The sequence below is a fragment of the Bombus affinis genome, chromosome 17 (genome assembly GCF_024516045.1).
Source record: "Bombus affinis isolate iyBomAffi1 chromosome 17, iyBomAffi1.2, whole genome shotgun sequence".
Taxonomy (NCBI): domain Eukaryota; kingdom Metazoa; phylum Arthropoda; class Insecta; order Hymenoptera; family Apidae; genus Bombus; species Bombus affinis.
Window position 1 is genome coordinate 2,033,446 of NC_066360.1, and position 19,140 is coordinate 2,052,585.

Genomic DNA, 19,140 nt, shown 5'->3' on the forward strand with positions numbered 1-19,140 from the left:
TCCCAGTTGCTAGAAACACCCTGTATAACGGAACGCGCGAGGAATAACGTTTAATCGTGTTTCTTTTTCCGGCAGTAGTTCCTAGTGGCGCGGCGATCGAGGGTATAAAAGAGGGCGGAGAACGCTAACCACGTGGGTCGGTCGTTCGTCTGATAAACCTCTGTTCGACGACGTGTCACTGACCCTCTCTTCTCCGACCTCTCTCCTCGCTCGCCACTCTTTTCCCTCTTTCTCCTTTTTTTTAATTCATTTTCGCGATAACGATTCGACACGAACGGTCTCTTAACCGTACTGCGTTCTTTCGGTCGTTTGCGACCCAATCGTACGTACTATTCTAACGTTAAAAAGTATCTCGAGTTTGAACGAAACGCGCGAAACGTATGCCCGTCTCGTTTGCCAAGAACCTTGCCAGTCGATCGAGTCTTATTTTCATTAGTTTTAGTTTTTCTAACTAGGCTAGCACTTTTTTTTATTTTTTTCAAGTTGGCAGCTACCACTTTAGCTTAAGTTGGCGACAGGTTATGATTTGAAATAACCGCCAAGAACCTTCCATCTTTTCTTTCTGCCGTTTTCGTTCGCATGGTGTGTCGTATACAAACATTTCGTATTCGTTGCAGTCTATTTTCTTTTTTTAACCTTTCAACGATATTTTTCTAGCGGATCGAAACGTGCCTTCTTTTTCATTTGGCGCTAACGAGAGAATTGCATCGAATTACAAGATCGTGAATTAAGAATGCGAGTATCTCAGTGAGGTTAATAATCGTTCGAATTCGAAGATTTCAGACACGAATTTTCGTTTCGTGCGTGCATATACACGATTAACGAAATGAATCGTTATAATCGTTGTAACGATATCGCATGATTGATGTACACGCATGGATTTCCATATTTACGTAACTGGACAGAGGGACGAAGAAAGACCGGATTATAGATGATACGGCAGATAGAATCACCGCTTACTGGGAATTTCATGGCTTCGAACGTGAATTATCGCCGCGGCGTTTCCTGTAATTTAAACGATATAATGGATTCGAAAGAGCTTTCGCGGCACACGAAAGTTCACGGACAAACGGTAATCATTTGGGAAAACACGAAACGTTGCGCGTACTTTTTTTCAAACTTTTATGTAGAATCGTAATCCTACTACGCGTAATATTACGAGACGAAACATTATCAAAGAAACCATCTAACACGACGATCCTTCAAACTTTTCAGCCGAAAACCCTTCGAATCATGACAAATGCTCCTTGGTATATCTCTAACCAGACACTTCACGAACGTCTTAAGATCCCATCCATCAAACACGTAATTGGACTGGATGCAGTAAAATACGAAAACCGAAATACAAGTCATGGAGAAGGAATCCCCATATTAAGGTATTAACGAACCAGGTAAAAGTAGAAAAAAGATAGAAAAGGTTCGTCGAAGGACCTGGTCTAATAATATAATTAACCGTTAAACCGTTAAAAGGCAATAGCGTGTGCCTGATCAAGTTGCCCGTAGCACGTTTGCCCCGTAAAATGAAATAGACGGTAAATTTGCAAAACGGATATATGTATATATATAATTACAAACTCGGTTACCCGAAAAATCGTATCTTTATAATCCTTGATTTTCGGCTTGTATTGGACCATAGAATTTTGTTGATTTCAGTTGTATCGCGAATTAAGGCCTATAATACATATATATATATATATATATATATGTACATAATTTAGTTTTTGCGCAACGAATAACAAAAATAACGAATATGATACGATACAAACGAACGACCGAATAAGAAATTCTAATAGGACGCGGAATAAAATTTTATTCGCGACTGATTATTCGACTAAAAGTTTATTCGAATAACGCCCATCGTGACGCACGAGCACCCAGTACCGTACGCAGCGTTAAGCAAATTATCTAAATCGACATCCGCGTCATTTGGGGGACTTTAAACGACGAAGATCTGCGTGCTAGCGTACCTCTATCCTCCGCGTGGCTGCTCCTCTGTGAACGCCAACACTGTGCGAACACGGTATCGGTTTATCGAGCGATTCGTTGGCGTGCAAAAAGTTTCCATGCTTGTTCTTAATTGCGATAACGCAGAGGCCATAATGCGTTCACCGTTGCACGAAGAGTGGCGTCAAACCGTTGCAGCGGCGGCGACATTCGCGTCGACGAAGCGACCAAGATTCGCTTAAGGCTGCTTCGGACCGCGATCGCGTAAATAGGTCTCGACACTGGCTACGGAAAACCGAGTCGGAAATTGAGTCGCGAAAGACCAACGCGGAAGAGAAAAGGGTCTTGGTTAGCACGCATCTTTTTATTCGTCACGACCGTATTTTCCCTACTTTTCGATATCCGGATGCAGCAGGGAAAAGTAGCGGGGCTGGTAGGAAACAAAGCCGACTTAAGCCGTGAACCGACCGTTGGGGTTTGAAGGACCACGGCGGATGAGACGAGGATACAAATCGTCAACGATCCGCACCGATTCTCCAAAGCGAACGGCGTAGATTCGGCTTTGCTCGCTACTCGTCTATCGCACCGGCTCTGTTCGAACCAGCCTCTACCAGTAAGTGGACGGACGTTGATTTGTTTGCGTAGTGCGCTACGCCAGTGGCTGCTATCTCGGCCCGCATCTCTCTTTTCTGCTTCTCTTTCTCTCTTTCTTTCCGCCCGCGGAGGAACGAGAAAGCACTTCCTTGTGAGTTGGCGAGAGCGTGACGTAAGCGGACGCGCGAGCATCGGGTTCACCGACCAACTCAAGGTCGCGGAAACCCAGCTTTTCTTCTTTTCCCCGGTCCTCTTTTCGTTTCCTCCATTCCACTCACCGAGTTGCAGTGGCTGTTCCAACGTCTAGTATTTTTTCTTTTTATATATATATATACATATATATACATATATATACATATATATATATATATATATATAGAGAGAGAGAGAGAGAGAGAGAGAGGTTCATTTATCGGACAATGGAATTTTCGAATAATGGAACAATCACTTTGCCGATACGAAATCGATAGCTTCTTTAAACATATACCTTTAATATTATCGTATTATGTTTTTATCGCCTGCCAAGTCGCGTAACTCTTTCGATAGAGTCACATTCTTTTTGTACTTGGAAGTATCGAGGCTCTTTTTCGAACGCCACGAGTGCCTCGGCACGCGAAGTCACCTCTTGGCTGCCACTTTCGTTTGCTGTTTCCATTCGTGTAAAGTCGTCGTTATTATCGTATTTATCGGAACGAAACCATTTCGTTACATCGGTATACTCGAGGTTTTTCTACCGTCGTTAGCATCCGAAGAATCTACGTGCTTTCGTTAAATTTTACGATATCGCGTTTTCGTCTTTTTTACGGCTAGATGATAGTAGGTAGATGGATAGATGGGTAGAGACGAGGAAAGGATAAAATTATAAATGCAAACTTTATTTATCGTCGATTGTTCGTACCTCGTTGTTGCGTACGTAACCGCGGAAAATTATGCCGGTCAAAACCGGGTCGCGAGTGGAAAAAATGTAAGAAGCGTTGGTCTATAAAACGATAGAGAAAACTCTGAATGCAAAAAACATGACTGAACAGTGATACTATATTGAGATAATAGAGAAGGAATGACGTACGGCGATATATCGTATATTGGCAATTTTTGTTTGCGAGACGGTTGTGGTATTGGGTTATCGGTTAGTGGTACGAAAGCGGCGCCACTACAGTTTCATTTGACGCCACCTCAAACTATATTACTTCGCACAGCTTGCCTAATCAATAATAATAGCGGCTTCGGTTATCGTGGAATTTTCAATGGAAAACGTTTCCTTCGCTTCGTTTTACGCGTCGTATGTCATCGTTGTGTAAACAGATTCGTAAATGCATGTTCGTACTTGACAAGTTGCACGAGTACACGTTAAAACGAGTAAAATGTGTCGTATGAGAATATATCCCAGGTACTTTAGTTTTCGAATTATGGATGACTACGGATGAAAACGGTCAAAGTGCGTAGCATCGATCGCGTACCAGCATCGAGTTTGTCTCGAGATGTAAAGCCAGCGAAACCATGCGAATCCATACGAAGCAGGTAGCATGTTTCGGCGGTATTATATACTTATGAGTTTTATTATTTTACTATTGTTTTACCAGCGGAAAAAGCAGAAATTGCAATTGTTTACACGATCAAAATGAAAATACGCTTCGACTGTGTATTACAGGCAAACGCTAAAAAGCACCTATACGCGTTGAAAAATATTGCGATGCAAAGTTATAGGAAGCAACTCATATTGTATTGTTTTTTTAAACGAATTCCAAATTTCAAATTTCAATGAAAAATTTGCATCGTATATCGCGTATTTTTTTCTTTTTTTTTTTTTTTATTTCGAATGTCCGTTTATATTCGTTTTTCCATGTTCGGCCAGTGTTACTCGCCGACGTAGGTGTACGCTAGGTGAATTTTCTGCATAACCGTAGATGAAATTAAAGGCTGATAACGTTTCAGAATGCAAGAGGAAGATACTTTTCGCCGCTGCGCACGCTTCCATCGACGAGGGCCTCGCGTTCCTGTCCCTTTTCGATTCCAAGGAAAATCGGTTATCGTATCGAGACGTTCCGGAAACGATCGACTCGGTACCGGCGTTCTCGTAAAAGGCGTTCGCGCCAGATAAGCACCCAAAGCTACGTAAACTCCCGTTTAAACGATCATCTACGCGGCGTTGCGAGGAAATCTGTGTAATCGGTGATTTACGTGGCGCATGTGCGATAGATCATCGTGCAGTTGGAGCGTAACGAAAATTATAGAGGAGGTAAGCAGAGTGTACCGGGACCGGAGAAAGTTTTCCCTCGTTATTCTCTTCTCTATAGACGCATCGCTGTTATTATGTAATTTTCTCGTACCGTCTCCTATGCTTGGCTTGCGAAATTCGGACGATAGCTTTTCGAACGGTCGATGGGCACCGGCGAACCATCCTTCTTCTTCCTCTTCTTTCGCTTCTTACCTCGATATCGCGTCTCCGGCGTACAGAGCGAGATCGCGTCGACCAGGGTTTGGCGATTCGGAATAGACGCGTTTCCACTTCCGGGACGAGAAGAATTTTCCATCGTCGTCAAGCTACGACTTGACCTAATTGCTTGGCGCGTTCTGTGCGCGTAGCCGATGTATAGAACGCGTAGGGTGATTGATAGATACGTGTCCACGTTGGAGGAGGTGAACGTACGTCCCATGTACCCGAGTTATAGATAATTACAGAAAAAGGTTCAAAGCGCGTGCCTTCGTGTCTCGATATTTACACTTTTCGTCCGGTCTGTGTCGATTTCGGCGTTTGCCTCCGTTGCTATCGTCGACGTTGGAACTGTCCGATGCGTAATTCGGTTCGGATAAAATAATTTTCCGTATTAACGTTTCCGCTAAACGTCGAGTCGAAAATACATAATGCCCATTGGGAAAAATCAAGGGCACTTTGATTTCTCGTTGGAGAGGCAAAGTTTTGACAATTTTTCTATAGCTATATGTACGTAGTAGATTAACGGTAAATTACAAGTAATTTAATCTACGGTTATAGTACAAAGAACGTTGGTATAAAGTGGATGACATTAATATCTATTGGATTGCGACAAAAGCGAATGTAAGTACGATATCGGACGATATCGATAAATCATCGGTTTACGCACACATACCTACGTGAGAAGTAAAATTGCAAACGTTTCTAAATTCAAACAATGAGAATATATTTGTCAAAGGTATTTCCATCTCGAGAGTACATATGTACTTTTATTTTTGTCGTCGACGATGTTACATGGAAGCGTGTTGTAGTTATTGATTACGAAATGTCAAGTACGAAAGCCTTCTTTTAATCCGTTTTGTACGCGGAAGTGGACTGATAACGTCGGCTAACGTGATCGACGCTTTATTCTTTGGTTTCGCGCGACTTCTGCTTTTTTCTTGTTGTTCTTTCCTTTCTTGTTTCCTGATAAACGTCGAATCTTACGTGGCCAATTTATATCAACGTTTGTACAAGTGAAAACCGACATGGCTTTTGTAATTATTCGCTTTCTCAGAAGTGAGTCATAGTCAATGCGTTGGGCATTATCGAGTAAATTCTCAATTATATAATTATTTAAATAGAGAGCCGTTTGTTGTTCGGTAGTCGAAACGAAAAGCAGAGATAAGTTGTTTGTTATTTAAAATACCGAAGTTAATTACCGAAATTAAATGTTGTTTACGAATAGATCTTTATTCTTTATTTACTATTATCGTTATTTATTTTTATTAAACGGTATTATATAACATTTATCACGATCAGATCCAAATAAAAAGTAACGTTTCATTCGCAAGTAAGAAACGGAGTAAATACGTTATTTTTCACGTCGTTCAAACGAGAAATTTCATTCTTACCGGCGACTAAAATGTCGTTTCAATCTGTTACTCGTTATTTAACAGATAGGTAAAATTTGGCAACACAGTCGACGATGGTTTAATCTCAGCGTTAATTTTAATAAAATTAACGGTACTTTGTCTACCGTAAATACCCGTGTTACGTAATTCGCAATAATAGGAATACGCGTATCGTAATTTGAAAATGCTGCTGAATTACGTAGTAGAGAGGAAAGAAATAGGTAAAATCTCTCGTAAACCGAAATTGTTTTTTGAGTAAAACCGGCGACGTTTTAAATTGTTTAGGAGTTTCTCGAGGCAACTTTTTCCACGAGTCGATCAACGGTTAATATAATTTGTATTACGCCGGTAATAAATCAACTTATTATCAGCGATGTATCCTCCGTTATCGATGAATCAATAGTAGATTGCCACATAACGAAGCCCGACAGGAATTAGCGAAAACTGTGAGTAAGATAAAGAAAGCGAGAAGGAGAGAGGAAGCAGTCGAGTACCCGGAAGAAAAGAGAATCGACTCTTGGCTCTGCGATAAATCTTAAATCCTCCTCAAGGATCTTCCGCCTTCTACCGTTAACCAGAACGATTTCGTGCTTGGCTCGGAGTTCTCTTATATTTTACAACTCCCTCCTTTTTTTCTTTTCGCGACCTTTATTTTCCTTCGAATCGCGTGCGTTAACCGCAAACTCGCTTTTTTTTTTATGCAACAGTTTTGCGACATACGCGCAAACAGACGAATCTGGCTTGTTTCTCGTACAGCTGTTTTGTTTACAAAGGAGAACGGGAGCATAGTCGATCCCGAGGTTTCTTCGGTTTGCTTGAGCAAGCGAGACCCGATAACAATTCGGGTTGTCGACAAATTATAGCCGAAGACGAAAGCACTCGTTGCCGTCCGATCCGGAAAGCTCCGCGCTGTTGTTGGCAAACAGTCGCCTAACGACAAACGGTGTGCAGTCGCGTTGAATAAAAGAGAAAAAGAAAACAACACGCAGTTGCGGTAAATCCGCGTAACGCTTGTAACATTTTGTTGCGACAAAGTACGATAGCACAACGATAAGGAAGCAAAGCGCGAGTCGACGCTTCGACCAGTTGTTCCAAGCGAGTTTTCTCTCTTTTCGTATCTCCTTGATCCGATTTTGCGCTCGCGGAATACCTTTTCTAGGTGACTCCGCGTTACGGCCTTAAATATTTTGACACGGTGCGAGAGTAACGTCGTTTATCGCCAAAGAATCGTCCGCTTTTCACACGTACAGGAACGTGCTACGATTTTACAAGAAAGTCATTAGCTGTATCTTTAGAACTAACATCGATCGATAAATAATCGATAACCGTAATCTGTCGAACGCGAAAAAAATCTAATTACCAACAAAGAGAGATTCTCTTAAATAGCGATAGGGCTTGTATCGTGCTAGGGCTTTAATCGAGAGCGTAATCTTTCGCGTTTCGACGGAACATTATGATTCGCTAAATATCGAAATAGCGTTTGCCAGCGAACAGTTGGCAGAAAGCGTGGGGGACAGCTAATGTCGATCAAATTGTAGTAGTTTCCTTCGGGTTGTCGTTAGTTACGCAACAGCTTCTATGAATAAGACATAACGAACCTCTGACATTAAGGAAGATCGGGGAGAATGTTCGCTTCCTATCTGTTTATGTTTATATTTACATTTATCGCTATTCCAATTCGGATTATGTGCTTCTGTACGTATGCATATCTCTGTTTGTACGACATTATGTATGCGTGTTTTTCGAACCGTTTCCTTTTCTTAATTTTGCTCGTTCTTACCGTCTGGTTTTTTTTTTTTTTTTTTTATTATTTTCTCTGCGTGACTTTTGTACAAAATTTTGCCGTCTGTTAAAGAGACGCGTTATATCAATAAGCATATCGATAAATAATGCTCGTGTTAAGAAATAATTAAATATTTCGATATTCTGGTACGATAGCGCATTGGCATTCTAATTTATGTTCAGCCACACGCATACGTATATACACGTATAAATTATTATCGTTGCGTTTGTTGGCTTTTCCTTTTTTGAAAGAATGATTTCGGTTTTATCGTTACATTGTAATTTTTAATGCGTGAATCAACGAAAACGTTATGACTCAGAATACGTATAAAACGAGTGAGTCACTATCTTTAGTGGAAATTGAGATTTTTCAACGCGACGCTACGATTCCAAAGAGACAATTTCCACGGTGTTTTCTTTGCCGCGATCTTTGTCATCGGTCGTTGAAACAAAAATTTTACGGGACACGTGTTGTTTGCGTCGAGCTTTCGAACGACAGCCCTTCTCGATGCGTCGAAATCGAAAAAAAGATCGAAAAGATGGACCGACCAGACTGCAAAGTATTACCAAAATATCATCGAGTATAACTCGACGAAACGGTATTTGACGGAGCGATGTTTGTTGAAATCGCGCGCAAAATCAATAAACTCGTAGCCTGCGATAGGACAGAGTCGCAGTGGTTGTAGCGCTAAATCCTACGAATTATAGCAGGCCTCGAGTACCTACGCTATCTGGCGCATCTAAATGAAGATCTTTTCATCGGCGAAGATAATACTTGGCGTTTTCCGCCGGGCAATATGCTCTGGTAAATTATATACGAGCAAACTGCAGAGTGCAGAGAATGGCTGATATCGTTATTTTTCTTAGTTTCGTTGCTTTTAATTGCCTACGATGTTTCGATAGACGTTGTCGCGCATTCCCGATGTTAGTTATCGGTGGCCAGCGGATTTTTACGCGGATTCGCATTTTTGAGAACACGATCGAACGACCTGCGTGGAAAATACTCTGCGCGTCTTTTCACGTTACGCGCGTTTCGTAAAATTTTGCGCCTTGAAACGCGCCTTTGCGTGAAAGTGCGCGCAGTTCGGTTATGGTTCGTCGTTAAATTCTATTAAATACCGTTAAACGTCGTTTTTCCGATAAATAAAGAGAAGACGATGTGGTTGGGCAAAGTGGTGGTAAAGATAAAGTGGCGTATGTCTGGCAGAACGAAATCCGGTAGACGGAATGTGATCGATCGAGCATCCAGAACGGGCATTTCCGGCTCGGAGGTTGCGACGAGCCAACGAAAGGAGGAAGTTGTACCGGAAGTCGTAATCGACGCGAGAAACCGCTCGAACGATCCTCCGAACGAAAACTGCCTTTCAGGCCTTTGGCAATTAGGACGTTTAAAATCCTCCGCGACCGGTTCATCTCTCGCCGCGTATCTTCGCCATCGAACGTTATAATATCGTGTAACGAGACAATGCGGAATTGCACACGCTCCAACGTAATAGGGCGTTTATCGATTATATTGGGCAAATGGAAATAAAGGAGGAGCGTAGCTCGCGTCGATAGTACGAACGGCGAAATCTTGATACGAGAGATTTACGATGCCCGCGTTTTCCTCGTTGCTCTTTTTTAACGAATAAGCGTACGATTTCATTAACGAATTTAATTTTCAACGCACCGTGAATTACGTTGGAGCAAAGCTATCGCAATACATATCCGAGTTTTACAAGTTTCTTCGTTCGTCCGTCTTAACGCGAATAATAGTCGCGGTGTTACTATATTATATCGCTATTTTATCGCGTTACGTCGTAATTACTTGGCTCTCTCGCGATAATTACCGTGTATCTATCCTACTGTGTATAATACAGCGGTAGGTAGAGCAACGTCCGGATATACGGCCACCGGCCGGCACCGTGTTTGCTCGTATATCCGGAGATGTGACATTCCGAGAATTAACCCACATTATTTGACTGTTGCTCGCGCGTCAAGGGTAAGAGCAGGCAGTGGGAAATAAGATAGCGCGGAGTCAGGTCATTTCCCTCTCTCGCTGCTCCTAACCACGTACGTTACGTACATTTCTCTTTGGTATCGGTTAAAAACCGCGTCGGTCGGACAGAGCGCGGCGTTTCTCGATGATCCGACCAAGGCCGTCTAATATCATTGTACCGTAACGGTACAATAAAGTAGAAAAAAAGAGATTATCTGTATCTTAAATTCGATGGCGAATTGAATCGCGTCGATACGGATCACGGATAACGCCGAAGCCTGTCTCGAGCTACCAGTTTGAGAAACTGGCGAGGACGTATCCGCGTATACGTATATACGTCGATATCTCTGCTTAAAAATATCTTCTCCGTAGAGATATATCGAGGTTTTGTTATTCGTACGAGCGCAGTCTGCCGACTTTTATGGGCGGTCGGGCATAAGCGAAGATGCATCCTGTTTCTTTTCCGCTAGCGATGATTAGCAGCGTCTGCGGCAACTTGCCTTTTTTCTCTTCTTGCGTGTGTCGTATAAAAAGCGACGATCGACGTAATCGATAGATTCGCAAAAATAGGTCCACGCGACGCACCATGTAAAATGTAAAGTCGATCGGAGGAAAAAAACGGCGGAGGGGTTGGGTGTCGTGGCGTTTCCGTTCTTTCCTTTTAACATCGTTCTCTCTCTCTTTTTTCGTTCCACGGCGAGCTTCTTTCTCCGTCTCACGATCGGTTCACGTGGTCGGCGCTTCCCGAACGAGAATTTCCTGGTGCGGAACAATGGCGCAACGACCTTCGCGTGCCGATATCTTTGCCTTTCCTTCGCGTCTCCGACGCACTTTTTTCCTGCTCGTTAATTTCCTACTCGCATCGAAGTCGAAATAGACGTACGAATTCATCGATAGTGCTTTGAAGTCTGACCTGATAATACGTTACGATCGAAGCCACTTTGGCGAACCATCGCGGAAAATTCGAGACAACGATGGTCGTCGAACGGTATTTGAAAATGTTGGTGTTTCGTCGATTTCAGAGGAAAGAAGATAGAGAGAAGAACGTGTTATGAAATTGTTGCCGTCGATTCAGCTGCCGCAATTGCCACCGGTCTCGGCCGGGGGTGGAATGACGGGGATGGACTCTCGACTACCACCGGGTATATCTCTGCCTTTTAGCCCGACGGAGCTGCTCTGGCGATACGGACCTGCCATGAATTTTCCACCCACTCATCCGCCACCGAGTCCCTTTCTCGATTTCAAGACGCATCTACCGGCTAGTTTGGGTAAGTTGCCTTCGATTTTCGTCTCCTCTACTCGCTAAACCTTCAAATTTTGTTCGATGGAAAAAACGCGTTCGCGTTTATCGACGCTGGTCATTAACTCTCGTTATTGTCATTAACCATCGTACTACCGTTATTTTATATCGCCTTCTTTTTCCAGCTACATATTTTCCAACAACATCTAATATCAATTATTCATATATCGTTGCTACGATTCATGAATTAGAATATGAATATGTTGACACGAGCGTGTTCGAGTATTTAAATACGCATGAATTAGAGACCTTTAACGTCCGAGTACGTGGTCATTGAAACGCATAATTAAACACGTCTGTCGTTGCAACTGCAACTGCATTCGTGAAATTTACTCGAGCGAAAAATGTATTACCGAGGTTGTTCGAACTTTGGACCGAAACTGATTCGCTTTTCGTACGTATTTCGATTTAAAATTACACCGTGGAACGATCGCGTCGAGCGGCGCGTACGACTTAACTCTGGATGCGGTCGAAATTTCGACTTTTGCGCGTATACTTCGTTATAGACGCAACAACGTTTTGCATTTGCGACAAAATTACATAATTGCCTGTAATTGGCAACTATATTCAGAACTGGTAGAAACACTATAACGTTATTCGATGAAAGTACGAAGAAAAACGTGCCTGTACGTAGTCGCGGATTAAGTAATATTTTTACGTAACCGATGCGAAATGTATTTAATCGCTGGATGTATCTTTTTATTAAAAGCATCGATACACGCGTACTCGCGTATTCGAGTCGTCGAATCGGACTCGGTCTCTCCGTCGTCTTGACGAACCAACGAAAAAGACCGTAAGCGTAAAGGAAAAGAGAAGAAAGAAAGAAATTAATGGAACGCGTATGTTCAACAGCTTCGGATCCACGGCTATGGTCCCGCGAGGATGTGGCGACGTTCCTGCGATGGGCCGAGCGAGAATTCGACCTACCCCAATTCGACATGGACATGTTCCAAATGAACGGCAAGGCGCTCTGCCTGCTGACAAAGGCGGATTTGGGAGAGAGGTGTCCAGGCGCTGGCGACGTGTTGCACAACGTGCTGTCGATGCTGGCCAGAGACTTTAGCCAACTTCAAAGATGTCTTCCCAGCAGTCCAGTGACGCCTACGAGACCGTCCGCGTATCCCCTCAGCCCCCATTCGCATCCTCCTACCCCAACGTGGACGGAGAACCCGTACACGGCGAATCTGGCCTCGTTGATGTCGGCGAATTCGGTGACGCTGTCCCCGGCGCCCTCGGTCGACAGTCAAGCGGGTTCGCCGGGGCACACGGAAGGTACTCAGAGTCAGGTTTACAAAAGCGACTCGGACGAGGACAATCAACAGGCGGCGACGGGAAGCCCACCGGCCACCCCGACCGCCCTCGCGGCGCAGAGGTTAAGCGAAGTTTGCGTCAAGGATCAGCCAAGTCCCACGTTAACGCAACCGATGATGCCTCTGACGCCCGGTGCCTTCAGAACGAACCCTGCCAGCGCTGCGAGAGAGTTTTTCCCCAGCGACTCCCCGGAACCCAATACGAGTAAGTAGCGCTTCGCGGATATTACCTTTAGGATTTCACGAGCCGAGTAGCCTTCGCCTCTCGGTGTTCGCGTCTGTCGCGTAAGATCGTCGGTCCATTCCTTCGTCCCCGCTATTTATCATTTTTCGTCCAGTTGATAGGAGTTCGTGTTCGTACAAGAGGATTCCACGGCACTTTCTTCGACCTCCGACGATTCCTCGCGACATGTCCACGATGAAATGGTGTACGCGGCTTTCCAGCGATTTCGACAAACAGCCTGTATCTTTCAATTTTCTACTCTCGTCTTGCCTTGTCCCGATAGCAAATGTCGCGTCGTAAATCCTACCCATTGTACAGCGAGATCGTTGCTTGCCAAACGGGCTAAAAAGGAACGTTCTTCCTACGTTTGCCCGCAGACGTTGCTGCCCCTTCTTTTGCATTCCAACGGAGAACGAGATACTTGTTCGCGGACGTGCATTTTACGAGGCTCTTGCCTGCATCGCGTATATAGATTGACCGCGAACGCATGTTCGTCGACGATTGTCTGCCGGTTCGGACGTTTGCGAATTTTCCGCGAAGAACGCGAGTCGATCGTCTACAAACACGGATCGACATAGACTCGTAGATATGTACATATTGAAGATAATCGAAGCAACGGCTCGATAAAGACGGCAAAGAACGATCGGTTCGTTCGATGAAGATGTTGATAATAATCGGATGATCGTGTATCAAAGTTATTCGTTACTATTTCTCGCAACGCGACACTACGACTACCTGACACGCATCTGAAATCGATCTTGCGAAGGTCATGGTCCTGAAAGTTCTGTACTAGATAGCACCGAATCTGAGAGAGAGAGAGAGTATACAAGTATCGAATAAAATATTAAAATAACGCGCTCAGATATACGCATACTCTACGATACGTTCGTAATAAATATCCAAACTGTCCTGTAAAAACTTGTTCTTAACTATATCCAGTACAGATGGTAACAAGAATACGACACCGATGATATAATTAATAACGATATCGTAGATCAGCTGACTCGAAATGGACGTATAAAAACATTTGCTTTTTCTTTGTCACGCAGATGGTAGACTTTTGTGGGATTTTCTGCAACAACTTTTGAACGATCCGTCGCAACGGTATACGCACTACATTGCGTGGAAAAGTCGGGAAACGGGGGTATTTAAAATCGTTGACCCCCCTGGACTCGCGAGGCTTTGGGGCATCCAGAAGAATCATCTTTCCATGAATTACGATAAAATGAGTAGAGCCCTCCGATACTATTACCGAGTGAACATCTTGCGAAAGGTCCAAGGAGAACGACACTGTTACCAGTAAGTTGATTCCGTCGTTGTAATAATTTAGCTGTCGTATTGCCAACTAACGGCGAGATAATACAGATATTTATCTAATAAGCTGCGGAAATTGAGACGATTTCGTAAAAGTAGGAACATTTCAAGTTGATCGAAGAAACGATTTCATCGATTCGAGAGATAAATTTTGAGGAATACTTGGTAATTTGGCTCGATCCTCGGAAAGTTCGAATAATAACGATATGTACAAAGTTTATCATATAAATATTCTTCCGTTATCGAATTAAATACTAAGGAAATGTTTATACGATTTTAATGAAAAGTATTTTCATAGAGCCGCTTGAATATAAAGCTGTCGAACGAAAATATTTATAATATGACGATTACAACTAATGCATAAAAGCTAGTCGAGGAAAAGCGAAACGCGCAAAGACGTACATAATTGGAGGTTATTCAAACCCTTAACTATTTACGTACGTGTTGAAATGAAGTAATTTCCTCTATATATGTACTTAATTGCTTTCGTAATTCAGTCGAGTTAAGAAGTTGAAACTTTAATATCGAGCTTCCTACGAAATGGAATAGAACTCGTTTATAACAGGTTTCAATGTATTTAGGTTTCTGCGAAATCCAACGGAGCTGAAGAACATAAAGAACATATCTCTGCTGCGTCAGCAAATGCGGATAAAGTCAGAGCCGGAAGAAGAAGGCGGAAGTGGCGTCGAGCCGGAAATCGATATGCCGACGGACCTCTCCATGTCTAGTATGAGTCAGCCATCCAGCGAGCAACAACAACAACAACAGCAGCAACAGCAGCAGCAGCAGCAGCAACAGCAACAGCAGCAACCTCTGTCTCTTCACGATCCACCCGCAAAGTATAGAAGTCACGCGTATAATCTCGTGAAAACTAATCAAGAGTCTGAAGAGAAAAAGTGACGCGAGACGTAGCCCCGACCCGACTGTGCGTTTTTAACGCCAACCGAGTCAACGGATCTTGTACTATAGAACGTCGTACTCGTTACTTGATCAGAGACGGTCGTGTTCCGAGATGATGCGAAAAATATCGATGTACTCTCTGTTAAATACGCGAGCTATCTTGACAAAGATCACTCTAGCCTTCGCTGTCGGAATGACACACGCATCTAGGGATATTCGTTGCCGTACAAACATCGCTGGATCGTAATTTTTCAGCCACTGTTCAAACAAGATCCGCGAACGAGTCAGTTACAAACTTGCGATCGATGTTTACAGGGCAAATACACGACGAAAGACTGATAAATAAAAATATCGTGCGAGTTACCGCGTCAAGCGACGAAAAGAACGGTGTCCAAAGCAGCAACGACGTTGCCTCGGCCATGATTAGCCGATGACACGCCTCGAATGGTAAACTGCATCACGATGCATTATTATTTCGACGTTGGCCGCAACTTCGAACAACGTCCAACCGACTTTGAATCGGGCTCGAGGATGAGCAACGAACAAACAGCGGTCCATCGATTTCCACCCGTTTCGAATATATAATTGGCTGCGCGGAACCTTGTCAAGGACACCAGGAGCCAATTGTCGTGCTACAATTGTGGAGGACGCTTCAGTGAAGCTTGAACTTTTCGCGGATATTCCGCCATCCGTTTTCCATCCTTCGTGTGAACGCACGTGTGCGAGTGTGAAACGTTTCTCGCTTCTACAACGAACTACTTTAGAAATGCTTATCGAGCGTTATCGACGAACGTACAAAACGGTGTTCGGGAAACGATCCAGCTATTTTATTCCAAAGTTCTTCTGTGATGTAAACTTTAACCTGAAAGTAAATTTTCCCGGGGTAAGATATACTTTTAAGTATAACTAGAGATTGGATTTATCATCCAACATTCTCTTATTTGAACGAAGGAAAGGAAAAGGAAAAGGAATTGTTGCGAGCAACAATTGATATTAGTTTAAAATTAACGTAATATAGCTCAAATCGTTTAAAGAGGATCCAATGTTACGCGGTCCGTTTTCTAAATAACTAAATTTGAGAAAATTTCGAAACTAGTTTCCCGTTGCACCGACTCAGTTGTGCCAATCTAATCGTCGGTAATTACGTACATATTAGCGTTTAGTTTAGTGTGCTGTATAAAAGGAAACAAAAGGGGAAAATGACGCGATCACCGCTTCAAGTGGTCAAAACGATACTGAACATCGTTTGTATCCCTACATCTATAGTAGATACTTGTACATAAATTGACGAGCTATTGAGGAAAAAAAATATATATATAATAAACTCTATAAAAGCAGACAAAAATGTGCGAGAGTTTTAAGGAATTCGGGGCCAGAGTTATATATATACATATATATATGAATATAAATTTATGTATAAATAAATCTCTATATATATTATATATATATATATATTTTAGTACCGAAGAGAAATTTATAATCGAAATTTCTACGTTCGTTGTCGATGCGATTGTGACTCACATTCCTCGCCAACGGAACCTAGACTTTAAACAAAAAAAGAAAAAAAAAAAGAAAAAGAGAAAAAAAGAAAAAGTAAAAAAGGTATGTAACTAGGGACCGAAGGCGTGTGTATGATTAGAAAGTGGTTTTAAGATCGTATTTTTTACAAAAGACTCGCATACAAACGGGACAGAAAGTATGGAAAAGTTCTTACGAGTGAATCAATGTACGTTTACGTATGTGTGAATGAGTGAGCGTGCGCAAGAAAGTAAGACAAGGAAAGACAAATAAGTCTGCAAATATGAAAAGTGCATTAGCAAGCAAGAGATTTATATAACTAAAGAAAAAAAAAAAAAAACCGTTGTATTTCGCTATTTGTATACTGTGATCTACGTGAAGTTTTTATCATAAAAAGATGCAAATGCATAACAAACAATCGTGTATATAATTTTCATGAGAGAACAATTTATATTAATGATAAATATATTGAAATACACATATGCAATTTGTGTTCTTCAAGACAACCCAGATTCGGACCGTAACAAAAGTTTGATATTCCTATACGTGCAATTTAATACACTTAAAGTGTGATTGTATCTAAAAATTATTTATTCGTAAGTACTAGACTTACGTGTCAATCCATAAACGTTATACACACATGATTACATACGAATGTACATTTCACTCTAAAAATGGACGTTCTAAAAAGAATATTCCCTACGCAATGCAGAAATCCATGTCTCGATCTCGATTACGATCTTAGTTCGAATTGTCATATTATCTTTAGAAATATATCATATACATGTGTATCACGCATGTGTTGTAGAATTTTTAAAGAGCATCATTGCCCTGGAAAATTCTTTTATCTCCCAGCATTTACAATCCTCTTCCCTTCCAATCTGCCGGCAAAGTTTATATTTCATTTCTATTTACAGATTTTGTAGAAAATAAAACCTGTACAATTTTAGAAAATTGCAAACCGTTTATTGTATAACTCATTGCAAGTGAACGAGCAATCTGTAAATAAAGATTTATTTACTTATTAAGCTAACCTTAAGAGCTAGTTTATTATCCTTCTCGAGGAGAATCGAAACATTATAAAATAATAACATAAAGAAAATAATATATATATATATATATATATAGTATTATATATAACTCTGATATATGAACATATTTAAAAACAAAAATATGCTGTTACTCTTGATACCATTTATATATTTTACATACATTTTAAGATACATGACAAATTCTTACGTAATAATAGTTTAAGAGTGGAAAAATATTACATCATCCGCTATTACACTAGTACTTGGCTTTACAACACCCTCTTCATCTTTAAATTCCCCATAATTTATTTTTCCTAAGACGTATACCCTTTGTCCTTTTTTCAAATAATTCAAAACTGTGTCGCGTAAAGTTGGTTTAAAAACGCATATTCTATGCCACTCTGTCCGTTGCACGAAATCACCTGAAATTTTGTTCGATATTATTTATTTTAATAAAGTAGAAGTTAAATAAAATGAATGACTAATAAATTAAATGTGTAAAATTTCTCACGTGTATATAATAACTCGAAGTCATTACGATATATAACTTATGTTGTATTTAATTAATTAATTCTACGTACCATTCATATATCTATAGTTGCTGTGCGTGGCAAGAGAAAATATAACAACAGGATGATCTTCATTACCCCTTTTTTGTGCATCGCTTCCTGCTCTTCCTAGTAGAGTAACTTGATTTATAGCTATGATTAAGCATACGATTAATGTTTAACAGAGAGAGAGAGAGAATCGTATTTATCTGGTAAAATTTTAAACACTTGCTTATGATAGAATCAAGATGTACACAACTACGTTATTGTATTTGTCAAAAGCACGTGATACAAATGATTTATATCGAAATTCACTTTTCAATTAAAGATACAATTGAATTGTGTATGTTACTTATTTCTATATCATAAGCATCGTATTGATGTTCATATTTTTCACTTTAGATATAAAATACTTAAACAAATTCGCCGATCTAAGAAATTAAAAGTTCTCCACACTAAACTTTTTATAACTATGACGACTGTTAGCGTATTGTAAAAGAAAGACGAAGTGTTATTATTTACTTTTCTCTAGTTTCGTATTCTCAATAGAAGCAGCACATAATTGTCTTTTTTCAATTGTTCGGATATTTTGGACTACTCGTGGGATAACCTAAAAATAACGCAATGTTTTTAATCTTATACGTTAACTCATAGAATTTTGTATCTTATATAACGTAATTCTAGATTACCTGCCGAAGCATTTTTACTATTTTGTATGAAATGAAACGATGTAGAGCACTGAAACGAAAAATGAATCTAATACTCTCCGAAAAATCACGTTTTACAGACGTACTTAAGACTGATACCAAATCACAATACACGCCGTACATGCGTACACAATATATGCCGGAGTTATCTGCGCTCTGGTGGCAG

The 19,140-nt window shown here is 41.3% G+C and overlaps 2 protein-coding genes across 10 annotated transcripts in view; one reads left to right on the forward strand and one right to left on the reverse strand.

Annotated features, from left to right (window-relative positions):
* LOC126925995 (ets DNA-binding protein pokkuri) overlaps positions 1–16,812 on the forward strand; it is a 34,526-nt gene extending 17,714 nt beyond the window's left edge. For 3 of the 7 annotated variants that reach the window (XM_050742036.1, XM_050742029.1, XM_050742035.1), the window contains exons 2-5: positions 11,146–11,391; positions 12,276–12,938; positions 14,006–14,255; positions 14,852–16,812. In XM_050742036.1, the coding sequence (XP_050597993.1) occupies positions 11,175–11,391; positions 12,276–12,938; positions 14,006–14,255; positions 14,852–15,170 (1,449 nt within the window). In that variant the 5' untranslated portion in view covers positions 11,146–11,174 and the 3' untranslated portion in view covers positions 15,171–16,812. Of the gene's footprint in view, positions 1–1,215; positions 1,377–4,470; positions 4,775–11,145; positions 11,392–12,275; positions 12,939–14,005; positions 14,256–14,851 lie in introns of those variants that run through there. The other 4 variants (XM_050742031.1, XM_050742034.1, XM_050742032.1 and 1 more) reach the window with 3 other exon arrangements.
* Positions 16,813–17,256: 444 nt separating this feature from the next.
* On the reverse strand, positions 17,257–19,125 carry LOC126926007 (single-stranded DNA-binding protein, mitochondrial). Of its 3 annotated transcripts, none has more exons than XM_050742066.1 (5): positions 18,957–19,125; positions 18,790–18,877; positions 18,301–18,420; positions 17,928–18,141; positions 17,257–17,687 (listed from the first exon to the last, which is right to left on the reverse strand). In XM_050742066.1, exons 1-4 carry the CDS (start codon positions 19,095–19,097, stop codon positions 17,939–17,941), a joined length of 552 nt encoding a protein of 183 aa, XP_050598023.1. In that variant the 5' UTR covers positions 19,098–19,125; the 3' UTR covers positions 17,257–17,687; positions 17,928–17,938. The 3 variants fall into 3 exon arrangements, with proteins under 3 accessions (XP_050598023.1, XP_050598024.1, XP_050598022.1); XM_050742067.1 differs by having other exon boundaries at positions 17,901–18,141; XM_050742065.1 differs by lacking the exon at positions 17,257–17,687 and having other exon boundaries at positions 17,868–18,141.
* Between the last annotated feature and the right edge of the window lie 15 nt (positions 19,126–19,140).

What these genes read in the sequence shown, in the direction of transcription:
- LOC126926007 (XM_050742066.1), bottom strand. Translation starts at nt 19,097, where the DNA reads ATGTACGGCGTGTATTGTGATTTGGTATCAGTCTTAAGTACGTCTGTA. An exon ending in TAGTAAAAATGCTTCGGCAG is followed by an intron (nt 18,878 to 18,956) that starts GTAATCTAGAAT and finishes CGTTATTTTTAG; the next exon opens with GTTATCCCACGAGTAGTCCA. An exon ending in CAACTATAGATATATGAATG is followed by an intron (nt 18,142 to 18,300) that starts GTACGTAGAATT and finishes ACAAAATTTCAG; the next exon opens with GTGATTTCGTGCAACGGACA.